We start from the raw sequence: 15016 nt of genomic DNA, 5'->3' as shown, positions 1-15016 counted from the left end.
ACATGACATACTCAACATACAACAACTATTATGCATAAAGCCTTTAAATAAAGTTTAAGATGTTTTAATTGCATAAAATGACTTGTTTTATGGAATTATTAAAATATCTAAAACTTATCAGACTACTTCACTGGTGCCTCACACTTTCTGATTGACGTTAAGTGTATCCAATCAGATTAGCGCACTAAACCCCGCCTCCAGCATCTTCATCACAGTGATTGGTTCAGACCGTTCAGCGGCAAAACATACTAGCTTTAAAGTTCTAAAGTTCTTCCTGCAGGGGGCGCTTTACGGCTCTTTAGTCATTGAATTCTCCTTGCTGGAGACATGAATTGTAAACCAAGTCTTTAAAAAGGAAAGGAAAACAATACATTAATTTAATTCATTTATACCTAGCATAAATACAAATGGGCACCGTTGTCAACAACAAAATGATCTGCACTGTGAAAAGTAATATAAATCACGAGACAACGCTTTCCCCCAGACGTGTTCTGTACCTGAAAAATGATACTGAGAAACGTTAATGTCATTGAATATTGAAAAAAAAACCACTCAAAACAATCACAAGTAAAGATAAAATAATAATTATTTACATCCATCGTCCCTGGCCAATCACTGACCAGATCCGTGGTGCTAACCCCGCCCTTTCTTACACTTCGTTTATATACTAATCGCAGTTCTAGCTTTTATTATTTTTCTATGGGTTGGGGATTATGCTGTGGGCAGTTCCAGCAGACACGAACACTTCCTGAATCGCAGCGGTCATATCAGATCTTCTCTGTCCAGAGCTCTCAAAGAAAAAAAAAAAAAACATTTTTAACTGAGTTTGAATGGAAAATGTGCCGTGCGTTTGAGTTCTCTCCGATGCATGGTGAGTAAATGCAGCTTTGTTTTTACTATCTCTCGGAGACTTAATAAAGCAGCAGATGAAATGATGCCAGGTTAATGAGCTAATGTCGACTCACGTGATACCTGCGCAGGTGGACTGACCTCCAGTGACCTCTGATCACCTGCTGACCTCACACCTGTCCGTCAAGCTGCGAGTGAAAGTCATGGACAGTTCAAATGACAGCAAGAAGGCGGAGCCCAGAGTCAACGAGAAGAAATGCTGTGAGTTATTATTATTATTAGTGCTAATTTTAGTATCTTGTGTCTTGTCAAATGCTCAGTGGTTGGTCAACCTCTGTGGGGATTCAAAACTGGTAGCCTTTTTGGTTTGCAAACTGTTGTGTATCAAGTTACTGTTGATTCATGTGGTTATAAATGTTATATTTCTGTAAAAACACATTTTAAATCCTTGTGTAGCACATAAAGGCCTCTTGTTTTAGTTGACAGTGGGACCATTGCACTTCAAGACTAACAAAATGAACCAACCCAGAGCAGAGCTGAGCTTTAACTTGTTCGTTCAGGCTAAAAGAGAAACAAACTCGCATTGGAATTTGAGGCTTTATGTACAGAAGGTGTTTTTATGGAATGTAAAGCCCAGCTAGAAGGCGTGTCGGGTCCTGTTTCTGTAGTGTAATAATATTGATGAATAGTCAAGAATATCAAAGAGAGAAACCACCTAACAACATCCCAGAACATCATAGAAACACCCGTGTGATCGTCCCAAACACCTAGACCCACCAATGGAGTTTTGTCCTCTGTACTAGAGGACAATAAATTAGTGCAAATTTCTCTAACAACATACAGTAGGGGAAATATGTATTAAAATTGTGTAAGTTTGCCCCAATCATCACAATTATTATGTCATTTTTATGGTAGGTTTATTTTAACAGATAGAGATTTAATTGAATATCAACCAGAAAAAAATAAACACACACACACACACATAATACAAAGGTTATAAATTGGTTAGCATTTGATCAAGTGAAATTCTGTCTCCTACAGATTGGTTATGTGCCCATGTGGTACCCAGATTAGTCCTGTCACTTTAAGAAAGTACTCCTAATATCAGCTCATCGTGTGTATAAAAGATACCCGTCCACATAATCTTCCATTGCAACCTCTTTCCATCACCATGGGCAAGACCAAAGAGCTGGAAAAACATGTCATGACAAGATTGTAGACCTTCACAAGGCTGGAAATGGGCAAGACCATCAACAAGAAGCTTGGTGATGAGGAGACAACTGTTGGTGCGATCATTCGGATATGAAAGAAATCGCCCTATTTCTGGAGCTTCCTGCAAGAGCTCGCCTCATGGAGTAAGGATGATCATGAGAAAGGTGAGGGATCAGCCCAGAACTACACGGGAGGAGCTTGAGAGTTTCGGTTTTCTGCCTGAGCCCGAACTTGAGCCAACCCGCAGTCTAATGGGCCGGGCCCTAGGTGAAATTTAAACATAACAGTATAATATTTAAACATAAATATGAAACAAAATATTTTTTTAATGGCTATAACAAGTGTAATAGACTACAGTACATGTTATCGGGCTCTGGCTCTAATTACAGTTGATGTGCTCGGGTAGGGCACAATCTAAGCTCTAACGGACTGGGCCATGTACTGTAAAATCTCAGAACACTAAAGATGATTCATGGATGGGTCTTCCAGCATGACATGATAATGACACAAAACATACCGCCAAGACAACAAAGAGTGGCTCACGAAGAAGCACATTAAGCTCATGGAGTGGCCTAGTCGTTCTCCAGACCTTAATCCTATAGAAAGTCTGTGGAGGGAGCTGAAACTTTGAGTCACCAAGTGACAGCCAAGAAATCTAATGATTTAAAGAGGATCTTTAAAGAGGAATGGACCAAAATCCCTCCTGAGATGTGTGCAAACCTTGTGATCAACTACATGAAACGTCTTACCTCTGTGCTTGCCAACAGGGGTTTCTCCACCAAGTACTAAGTCGTGTTTTGCTTGACGGTCATATACTCATTTCACTGGAATTGCAAATCAGTTTAACCTTTATATAATGTGTTTTTTTCTGGTTGATATTTGATCTCTATCCGTTAAAATAAACCTACCATAGCAATTATTGACCCTTCATTTCTTTGTAAGTGGGCAAACAATTTTTTACGTCACAGTTTTAAGTCCTGTAAAGAGCAAATTCAGGACTTTGCAGAGATACCAAATATTTGGAGGTTTCACCTGGAAAACCTCTCATTGCTCTTTAAAAAGGACTGAATGATCAAATGTAGCGCACTAATGAAAACAATGTTTTGTAATGATCATTTAAATCTGACTAATTTTGTTAGAAATCAGAAAAACAGTGCACTGATTTCATACTTGTAGAAGACACCTGGACTTACATCATGGCATAATATCAGGCATTTTGGGTGACACAAGTGAATAGGGAAATAAATGTATTATTTTTTTATTATTATTAAATAAATAAAGAATGGGAATGGAATTCATGGCCATGTTTACACACATAGCTTAGTATAATGATTTATTACCAGCTGCCATATCACCCTGTAGCCCAAGACTGGTTTCCCACTGAAGCTAAGCAGGGCTGAGCCTGGTCAGTACCTGGATGGGAGACCAACTGGAAAAACCAGGTGTCTGCTGGTAGAGGTGTTAGTGAGGCCAGCAGGGGGTGCTCACCCTGTGGTCTGTGTGGGTCCTAACACCCCAGTATAGTGATGGGGACACTATACTGTCAAAGAGCACCGTCCTTCGGATAAGACGTTAAACCGAGGTCCTGACTCTCTGTGGTCATTAAAAATCCCATGGCACTTCTCTTAAAGAGTAGGGGTGTAACCCCGGTGTCCTGGCCAAATTCCCTTGATTGGCCCTTACCAATCATGGCCTCCTAATAATCCCCATCCACTGTATTGGCTCTATCACCCTCTCTCCTCTCCACCTATCGCTGGTGTGTGGCGAGCGCACTGGCGCCGTTGTACTGTGGCTGCCGTCGCATCTTCCAAGTGGATGCTGCACACTGGTGGTGGTTGAGGAGAGACCCCCGACATGAGAGTGAAGAGCTTTGGGTGTACAGTAGTACATTTGAAAGCGCTATATAAATGCCTCATTCATTCATTCATCAAATCAGTAATATCTTTTATACCATGGTTGAGAATCATCTTTATATAAAGTTTGAATAAAAAAAGCTTGAAATCGATTGGTAGATGAAAAAATCCTATTGTTTTTGCCTATGCATGTCATTCCACGAGTCCAGGTGTACAGGCTACATAGCATAACAGGAATACATTTTTTTCCCTTCCAAAAATTCTTTAATCAATTTGTTTCTTGTGCTCTAAACAATGTAATAACCTAAAGAAATAGACAGATACGGTTCTCAGAAGGCTATAGCAAAAGCTCCGCTCACATTTTCTTCACAAAATATAAGTATATAATTGATTATTGTTAACTAAAGTTATTAAAAGCTGAGCTAAAATATAAATATTAGATGGAAAAACTAAAACTTAAGTTAACTTAGAAATAAATAAGTTTAAATTGAAACACTAAAATGACTAATACTGAAATAAAATATGAATTAAAGCTATATTGAAATATAAAAAAAAGTTACACTTTAATTTTTAGGTGACGTAGTTACATTGCACTTTAACAGTACTGAGTAACATTAATTAACTACACGGATGATTTTATAATTGCAGGTACATTTGGTGTCCAATGTCATTATTTTTTCTGCTTTTTCAAACGGTATTTTTTTAAGTTTTATCATTTGTTACTCATACATTGTTACAGACCATAGCAATATAATATTTTCTGTAAAAGGTGACTTATATAGCTGAAAATCATGATTTCTTGTTGTCAGAATTAGTGTATTATTTTTCATTGTGTAATCAATATTTTATTTGACTTTTCTTTTGGTAATATTTCATTTATTTTATTAATAAAAGCCATAAATAGTAGTTTTCCTAATTCTACAATATTAATGTGTTTAAAATGATGATTTAACATGCTAAAAACAAGACTAAGTTGGAAATTTAATTCTCGAAAAAACATGTGGTGCTCATTAAATACAAGAAGCCTCAAGCTACTCTAATGCATAATTGATAAGGTTAGGCAATAATGTCAGTAACTTCAGTGGTGTCTTCACTGGTGCTCATGAACGTCACTTATTTGCACAGATGGAGGACTGTAATGAGTGTAAACATGGACGTTCATCTGATGTCATTGTACTGGTTTGTGCTGCACTGAGAAGAAAACTGTGTGTGTGTGTGTGTGTGTGTGTGTGTGTGTGTGCGTTTTGTTTCATAGCATGGGCGTCGTACATGACCAACTCGCCCACTGTGATCGTGTTGATCGGCCTTCCCGCCAGAGGAAAGACATACATATCTAAGAAGCTGACACGCTACCTCAACTGGATCGGGGTTCCCACTAAAGGTGAGAGTTCACAGACGAGACCGGTCTCTGTGCTGCTGCTTATTCAAGAACAGTACTGATTCTGCCAGCCAAATATATTAATATTCCTGAGGTTGATGCACTAAAATGATTTCCTAAATATAATTAATTCAAATACACAAAACATTTTTTTTTACAGTTTTAACAGGTTTCCAATTGTCATGGGGGGAAAAATAGCAGGGAATATTAGGGAATATTGCCTTCAAAATATTCAAACATTTGTAAATACTTTAAACTTTCATACTACTTCCAACTGAAAGTAGTATGGACGTTTAAAGTAGTTTCTAATGTTTGAATATTTTGAAGGCAATACTGTCAGACAGACAGACAGACCAATAGATAGATAGACAGATAGACAGACCAATAGATAGATAGACAGATAGACAAAGAGAGAGAGAGAGCTTACAAGGTTTTTCATTTTGCTAACATGTTTCTAGCATGATTTAGCATTTTGTTAGCATTATTATCATGTTGTTAGCATGATTAGCATTTTGTCACCATGATTTAACATGTTGCTAGCATGGTTAGCATGTTGTCACCATGATTTAACATGTTGCTAGCATGGTTAGCATGTTGTCACCATGATTTAACATGTTGCTATCATGGTTAGCATGTTGTCACCATGATTTAACATGTTGCTAGCATGGTTAGCATGTTGTCACCATGATTTAACATGTTGCTAGCATGGTTAGCATGTTGTCACCATGATTTAACATGTTGCTATCATGGTTAGCATGTTGTCACCATGATTTAATATGTTTTAGCATGTTCTCACCATGATTTAACATGTTGCTATCATGGTTAGCATTTTCTCACCATGATTTAACATGTTGCTATCATGGTTAGCATTTTCTCACCATGATTTAACATGTTGTTAGCATGATTAGCATGTTGTCACGATGATTTAACATGTTGCTAGCATGGTTAGCATGTTGTCACCATGATTTAACATGTTGCTAGCATGGTTAGCATGTTGTCACCATGATTTAACATGTTGCTAGCATGGTTAGCATGTTGTCACCATGATTTAACATGTTGCTAGCATGGTTAGCATGTTGTCACCATGATTTAACATCTTGCTAACATGATTTAGCACATTAACAACAAGATTGTTAACATGATATAACATGTTGCTAGTATGTTTTAGCACGTTTCCTAACACGATTAAATGCGTTGCTAACATGATTTTACATACTGATCTTTGTCCGTATTCAAATGTAACCTTTTGGTATCTAGCACAATTATTTTGAATTAATTATAGTTATTACAGGATTCCAACTGTCATGCAAAACTAATGGGAAAAGTCTCGGGGAATTTTAAAATATATATTGTTTTCCAGCTCTAAAATATTCAATCATCTTGGAATGACTCTATCCAGAAATAATGATATACAGTAAAATCATGGGAAATTGTTGTTTAAAAGAAATCCTAGTTTAACATTTGTAACATTCGTACTGCATCTATTTAATTTTATACTAGCTTTTGACCCGTTCACACCAAGGATGCTCACTATAATGATTAATATATATTTTTAATTCTATATGTAAAATAATTCACTTAACTATAATGATGTCACAAAGAAACAATATCACAGGAATCCCTTTCACAGCTGATGAACGATAAAAACAACCAATCAGAATCCATCCTGCTCTAACATTCATGAGCATTTAAAGTGACACACGACACAACTGCAGCAAGTGATACGGCTGAACACTAATATCGTTATAATAGTTCTCGTTCTTGGAGTGAACGGGTCTTTACTCTGAAGTTAGACTGTTGTGTTCATAACTGTTGTGTGTCTCTGTCAGTTTTTAACCTGGGCGTTTACAGACGCGAGGCCGTACAGTCGTACAAGTCTTACGACTTCTTCCGTCATGATAATGAAGAGGCCATGAAAATCAGGAAGTGAGTATCCACAGCGTCTGTGTACGGTTTCAACACAGCTCAACATTACACACACAAGAGGATGTTACTACAGCAGAATGACTCGCCTGAAGCCATTTCAGTCAGGAAACCTTCAGGGCAGGATGTTTTGCACATCGACAGGCTGATTACTCACAAAAGTCAGCTTATTAAAGTAACCCGTTTCAAGACAAGCCTGACAAGAAAGCTTGAAGGAGTTTTAAAAGCTTTGCTTTTCAAAGGGTTTTAGTTTTAAATTGTTTGAAATTTAAAGGGTAAAACAGCGCACAGTTAAAGCTCACAGTTTTTGCCAATCTCATGCCAATCAAGTAGTATTGCATCCTTCACATCTCCGAAGAGTCTTTAGTTTATAAAAGACGAGCCTGTGCAGGCGCGCAGTGGGCGGAGCTAAAGTGTCACGCACATACAGAATATATCACGGCATTATCCCTGGATAACTTTCAATTCACTATATGTTCGTTTTGTTTACATCATATGCACTTCCGCACCGACTGCCAACAAAACACACACATTTGATGTAGTTTCACTCAGCGCCTGCGGTTTTGACTCATGATCAAACAAACACACTTGCACAACTCCTGAAAAACAAACTGCATCCACCTGATTCCTTAAAGCTGGGTTATTTGGGAAGCTGAACAAGGTAACACACTTCTTTGAAACCAGAAACACACTTCTTTAGTGACATTGTTGATTTTGTGGTCTGAACGCATAATGACATGGCCCAAAACATACATGACATGCTCCCATGACCCAGAGAAGCTTGTTTGTGGGTTGCTGTGTGTGTGCACGCTCTTACCTGATGTCGTACTTGAAAAAAACTTTTTGAAACTTATATAAATCCTGAAGGAGTGAATTTGGCACACAAATGTGCCGTTATATGTCCAACTCGTTTTTTGAAATGTTTGGCCATGTTTAGCATTAGAACCAACTCTTTAACAGTGTAAATGAGCCATTATGCATGGAATAACATTAGACCCCACCCCCTTTAAAGGTCCACTGAAATCAAAATTTAAGTTTTTTAGCTTTTAGTATGACTGTATTAGCCTTAAAGTTATGAATAAGCTGGTATGTTCCAAAACTATGACAAAATTTGCATTTAGGAGATATAAGCATTCAAAATTTACAGTCTTTCACTTCCGTTAAAACGAATCTCAGATTTTGGTGACATCATCGCAGACTTCACTCTCTCGTCAAATCTTCTGTCCAATCAGAATGCGCTCTAGAATGTAAAGCCCGCCCCCTTACACTGCTGAAGCTGTGGCTGAAATCAGTCAGTTGTTAACACACATTTACTCATTTCTACATCGTGAAAGGCACACAGCACACTATATATGTGATAGGAAACCATTCAGTGTAAATATGCTTTCATTTGAGTCGAATAAAGTCTGTTTTCACGTTAGTTTCACACACCGCAGCAGCACACACACCACAACGGCTCAGGTCTAAATTTTGACTACAGACACGAGAGCGCAGCGCGGATCATATGTGCGAGTCCGCGCAGACAACAAACATATCGACCTGTTTGAATTCTGCACAGAATGCTGGATTTCAAAGCGATATGGAGGAGATTATGATGGTAAACAGTGTTAGAGGAAACTGGCTTTACCAAACAGAGAAAGGTCCGCTCTTGCTCTCTAGTCAAACTGTATATTAATTAACGAAACGCTATTGGCTGTTTCAAAAAAGGGGAGGAGCTGCTAACAGCTGAAGCCGTTTCAGGGGAAATCACGTCAACACATTGAATAATGCGGTGTGTTTCAAGGCACCAGTGGACCTTTAAAGTAGTTCAAAGCTTAATATTTGAAGGTTTTGGAAAACAAAAACCTAGCAGAAACGGTGCATTTGCATTAACATGTTGTTAGCATAAATTAGCATGTTTTGGCACATTGCTAGCGTGTTTTAGTCCGTCCCTTTATTCTGTATATGAATGATTGAAATGAGGAATATTGTGATGTGTTTGTTCCCAGAAGTAAACTCAAGACTACAATGGAGGCGTTTCAGGGAGTTCAGAAACACTGACACTGATATAGAAAATATCGCGAGCAGGAGGGAGTTTTCATGCTGAAACGGCAACATTACACACTAAAGAAAGACTTGGAAACATTGAAAAAAGCACAATAGGTCCCCTTTAAATGATTTGTCAAATCTTTGTTCCTCAGACCAGTGTGTACTGTTGAGTTTAATGTGGTTGTTCTGGTTCTGGTTCTGGTATGACGATGCGTTTTTCTCTCAGACACTGCGCTATCGTCGCTCTACAGGATGTGAAGTCTTACCTGAATGAGGAGGGAGGGCAGATCGCTGTAAGTTCTGCTCTTTGGAAACATTTTACTGAAACTAGAATTTCTCCATCTAATAGATAATATATTATTCATTCACACATATTCATACACATACAACATATAAACACATATGTTATTTGTGTTGCATAAATATACAGTTTTTTCACTGTATATAGTGCTATCAGATCAGTGATGTTATTGTTAACTATAACTACAACTATAAACAACTTTTAAAATAAAGCTAAAATAATATAAAATATGAATATTAAATGGGAAAAGGTTATTACATGATAAATACACTGATTAACTAGTGTAACTAAAGCTCCAGTAGCTTTGATCAGACCACACAGGCCAGCCTTCGCTCCTCACGTGTATCAATGAGCCTTGGCCGCCCATGACCCTGTGGCCGGTTCTCCACTGTTCCTTCCTTGGAGCACTTTTGATAGAGGCTGACCACTGCAGACCGGGAACACCCCACAAGAGCTGCAGTTTTGGAGATGATCTGACCCAGTCGTCTAGCCATCACAATTTGGCCCTCGTCAAACTCACTCTACGCTGCTTCTAACACATCAACAAAATGTTTAATTGCTGCCTATAAACCCAATCACTAACAGGTATAATGTTATGCCTGATCAGGGTATATTCTAAAATAGTTTATAAATGATATTAAATATCACTGTGCCAGATGGTGATTCTTTAACATCATTAGACCATCATGCATCAGATCGTCTTTTTTTAAACCTTTTTTTTTTTTTTCATTTTAACTCCATCTCTTTTATTTAGATGGTGTTGTACAGATTTTTAATGGATGTATGACATAAAATTGTCAAGCATTAATGCATTTTGGATGAATTTGAGATCAGAAATGCTCAAATCGAAATATTTTCTTTCATTTTCGGACCATATTCTATCCCAGTCAAAAAAGAGCATAAAATCAATGATCAATTATCTAATTGCAGTTGTATCATACACAAATGACTATGATATTTTCAATCTGACTGATGATTTATTTCCCGTTGTGTGATGTGCTTGTTCTTATGAATCATTTCTCTCTGTCAGGTTTTTGATGCCACAAACACAACCAGAGAGAGAAGGAACCTCATCCTGAGTTTTGCGCAGGAGAACTCGTATAAGGTCCGTGAATACCAGGCGCTCTCTGATATATTAGCAGTTGTAATGTTACCCTGGAGAAGCACTGAACATCAATCAATCAATCAATCAACTTTATTTATATAGCGCTTTTACAATCACGATTGTGTCAAAGCAGCTTCACAGTGTCAAACAGGATAATATTGTAACAAAATCTGATTTGGCTGTACAGTCGTACTGGAGAAAACAGTGATGTTATCAGCTTATTTTCATTTATCATATAGCGACAATGTTGGCAGATCAGTATTATAGTTTATAGAATTTAGAAGACCTAATTCATAAATTTTATTTGTATAATTAGTTGAATAACTTTAATCATAATTTTAGTGTCCCCAACTGAGCAAGCCAAGCCAAAGGCGACAGATGATCATGCCGAGATCAATAAAGCACCTCCAACGGCTTGCTTCAGTCTTTGATGTGATTATTCTTGTGTTTGTTTCCAGGTGTTTTTTGTCGAGTCACTTTGTGACGACCCAGAAGTCATTGCTGCCAACATACTGGTGAGTGTCAATGCAGAATTTATTCATATTCTACAATAATAATAATCTGCTTATTACTGCTGTTATATCTCAGCCCAAACACACACATATATGTGTGTGTGGGCTGAGCTTATGTGATGCGATGATGACTAACAGACAGCAGACAAGCGGCAATCCACCTGAATGAGTTATAAAAAAATTCACCCCCTCAAAGTTGTCATGAAGGGCAAAATTAGCCGTATAGACCAAAACAACAATTTGTACCAGGCTGTAATCACGTTTTTTTTCTGTTGTAAACATGGGGCTCAAGGAGATTCTGCTCCCTTCTGGAGCCTGTCCCTAGTGGTCAGTCGAGGAATTGGAGTTTTAGTTACTTCCGTATTGCTTGGTTACATTATATGATCATGTTCTTATGCATACAAATGCTTTTGAACCGTTCAAGACACAAGGCGCAAGACAAAAGATAGCACTCTGTCTGTAAATGTCTTGACACACACACACACATATACATACACACACACGACTTACAGAAAGACATGTGCTAGTATCGAGTTCTTTCGAAAATAATCATAATAAAGTTTTGTCGATTGTCCTCATAAAATCAATCTAAAATTAGTTTAAAGTCTTAAGTGAAAGGTTTTTTGTTTTTAAATCGGACACTGTTACCATGGAAACAGTACTCTAAATTCTTGTAGAGGGCTCCTTCCCTAGCAGGATAAACTAGATAAACTAAATTTATTTTATCCAATTTATAATTAAAATATTTTCTAATCTTGACAATGTATATTGTAGAAGTCTTAAGGTTCCATATTTGGTGACTGTTTTGTGATGGAATTGATATTTGCACAGAAATTTTGTAATTTGTTACAGGAAATGTGGATTTTTGTTATAGCGCCTGAACAAAGTCTCATGGGAACTTCAGTTTTTGTGATATCAACTTCAAATTTGGAACACAACTTGGTTAGACATATGGCTTTGATTTTATAGTCATTTTAGAGTACTTTTTTGTAAAATATATATTTTATTTAAAATAAAAATATTTCGTACAGTATTTTTAATTTAATGGAAATTTAAACTTCAATAAATTTAATTCTTTATTATTTTTTTAAAATTGCTTTCACTTCAGCAATAATCTGCCTTCTTTTTGCCTAAAAGTGTCTGCATAAAAGTGTCTTCTTTAAAACAAGACCAAATTTAGGTATAAATTCCAAAGCCTTCCTACAGCCATTTAAGTTTGGATAGTGCATTAACATGTCTATTCTTAAAAGGGGGTGACATTTAAGGGGTTAAGTTTACTTACATTTAAAGTTATTTTATTTGTTTTTTTATGCCAAATACATTTTAAAATGGACAGCTTTCAATTACACTGTAATGTTGAATGGCTATAATGAATGTATACAATGAATACAATTATAATGAATGTATACAATCAATTTCATAGAGACATCAGTAGCAGTATTGATACTGACCTTTAATCATAAAAATATGCCATTACAACAAATATTTAAAGTACACTGTTTTTATATTGTTTTAACATTCATTTGGAGAGTAACTGTGAAATTATTATTATATTATAAAATATATTTAAAACGTGTTTTTAATTGCAATTAATCACAATTAAAACAAATAATAATAATCTAGTAAATTTTCTTAAGCGATTGACAGCACTAATTATAATTATGCAGCTTTTATGCACTCGTATCAATTGAGACTAAAATAAAAATAATCACATAGCAAGACTATTTCAAAGTTAAATTAAATTAAATTAAAAGGAACACCTAAATATACACACATTCCCCTGTGTATTGATGTAATTTCTACATAAGCTCCACTCTTGATTAGTTAATATCAGTGTTCAGCGAGGACTTTGTGCTTTTGTTATAAACTGTGCCGTTGGAGTCATAACATATGATTCATTTGGGATCAGGATGTGAAGGTTTCCAGTCCGGATTATCCTGAGAGACACAGAGAGAGCGTGATGGAGGATTTCCTGAAGAGAATCGAGTGCTACAAAGTCACATATAAGCCGTTAGATCCTGATGAACATGACAAGTAAGATTACATTTTCAATTCCAAAGTGTCTCGCAAAAGTCCAGAAGCTAAATTGACCTTTTCCTTTGGATAACGCTTTTATTGTTTTTTGGTTTTTGATTAAAATGATTTTTTTTTTCTCATTGTATTTTAAGATATTTGGTAAACTGTATGATAATATTGAATTTCAGCACTTTATCTGTGACTTCGACAGTCTTTAACTTTTCTGTTATGTCAGAAAGCCTCCAGCAGAGAGCAGTGTAGTTTCAGTTTGCTGAGTTTATTTGGTTCATTTATAAGGATGTAGTTTTGTTTAATGATAATACTGCATCATAAATATGCCTTCTAGTTAATTAGGTTATGTTAAAATGATGTGGCTAATCATATATCAACCTAGAATCTCTAAAAACCCTGTAAGAATGGTTTGGACAGTCACAGGCGTTTCTGTAATTCCTCTGGCGTAGCATTTGGCTTAATCGCAAAATAATCTTTCTTGAGAACTTCAACCCCACTGTAGTGCTTACAGACAGAGCTGTGGACATTAACTCTGTCTTTGCCTTCAGACATGTTGGATTATCTCTTATTCTCTGCTGTAAAAGTGCTTAAAGAGGTTAGTTCACACAAAAAGGAAAATTCTGTCAGCATTTACTTGTTTCAACTTCACTAACTGCTCCAAGTTAGTCAACAAACAGATTTTTTTTTTTCCTACTATGGAAGTTAATGGGTCCCTTCAAATGTTTGGTTACCCATATTCAAGATATTATCTTTTATGTATTTCTCTCTCTCTCTCTCTCTCTCTCTCTCTCTCTCTCTCTCTCTCTCTCTCTCTCTCTCTCTCTCTCTCTCTCTCTCTCTCTCTCTCTCTCTCTCTCTCTCTCTCTCTCTCTCTCTCTCTCTCTCTCTCTATATATATATATATATATATATATATATATACCTATCTATAATCTATATACATATATACACACACACAATTGGGTTTTAATAAACACCTTCCTAATATTTTGTTGGTCCCTGTTTTGTAGCCAAAATAGCCCTGACCCATCAAAGCATTGACTCCACTAGACCCCTGAATGTGTGCTGTGGTATCTGGCATCAAGAAGTTAGCAGCAGATGCTTTAAGTCGTGTAAGTTGCGAGGGGGCGGCCTCCATGGATCAGACTTGTTTGTTCAGCATATCCCACAGATGCTCGAATGGATTGAGATCTGGGGAATTTGGAGGCCAAGTCAACACCTCAAACTCAATGTTGTGCTCCGCAAACCATTCCTGGACCATTTTTGCTTTGTGGCAGGCACATTATCCTGCTGAAAGAGCCACAGCCACCAGAGAATACCGTTTCCATGAAAGGCTGTACATGGTCTGCATCAATGGTTAGGTAGGTGGTCAAAGTAACATGGATGGCAAGACCCAAGGTTTCCCAGCAGAACATTGCCCAAGGCATCACACTGCCTCTGCCGGCTTGCCTTCTTCCCATAGTGCATCCTGGTGCCCTGTGTTCGCTCCCCCCATGCATCAATGAGCCTTTGCCGCCCATGACCCTGATGCCAGTTCACCACTGTTTGAAACCACCACTTTTGATAGATACTGACCACTGCAGACCGGGAACAACCCACTAGAGCTGCTGTTTTGGAGATGATCTGACCCAGTCGTCTAGCCATCACAATTTGGCCCTTGTCAGACTTGCGCACATCCTTGCACTTGCCCATTTTTCCTGCTTCTCTAACACATCAACTTTGAGATTTTAATTGCAAGGTTAATTTTTTTTGTACTATATTTTAATTAGTATATAATTATATTATATATTATATATTATATATTAATGTACTATATTTTTTTCAATA

At 37.0% G+C, this 15016-nt stretch overlaps 1 protein-coding gene across 1 annotated transcript in view; it reads left to right on the top strand.

The window, feature by feature from the left end:
- The first annotated feature begins 689 nt into the window (after positions 1–689).
- pfkfb2a (6-phosphofructo-2-kinase/fructose-2,6-biphosphatase 2a) overlaps positions 690–15016 on the top strand; it is a 33474-nt gene continuing 19147 nt past the window's right edge. Inside the window, exons 1-8 of the mRNA XM_067445550.1 lie at positions 690–871; positions 981–1110; positions 5170–5295; positions 7122–7218; positions 9470–9536; positions 10575–10649; positions 11108–11164; positions 13071–13195. Of these exons, the coding sequence (XP_067301651.1) occupies positions 1053–1110; positions 5170–5295; positions 7122–7218; positions 9470–9536; positions 10575–10649; positions 11108–11164; positions 13071–13195 (605 nt within the window). The 5' untranslated portion in view covers positions 690–871; positions 981–1052. The remainder of the gene's footprint in view (positions 872–980; positions 1111–5169; positions 5296–7121; positions 7219–9469; positions 9537–10574; positions 10650–11107; positions 11165–13070; positions 13196–15016) is intronic.

This window comes from Pseudorasbora parva, chromosome 6 (genome assembly GCF_024679245.1).
Source record: "Pseudorasbora parva isolate DD20220531a chromosome 6, ASM2467924v1, whole genome shotgun sequence".
In the NCBI taxonomy this organism is placed as follows: Eukaryota; Metazoa; Chordata; class Actinopteri; order Cypriniformes; family Gobionidae; genus Pseudorasbora; species Pseudorasbora parva.
Note: the sequence above shows the minus strand (reverse complement) of the source record. Positions and strands in the feature narration are given on the sequence as shown.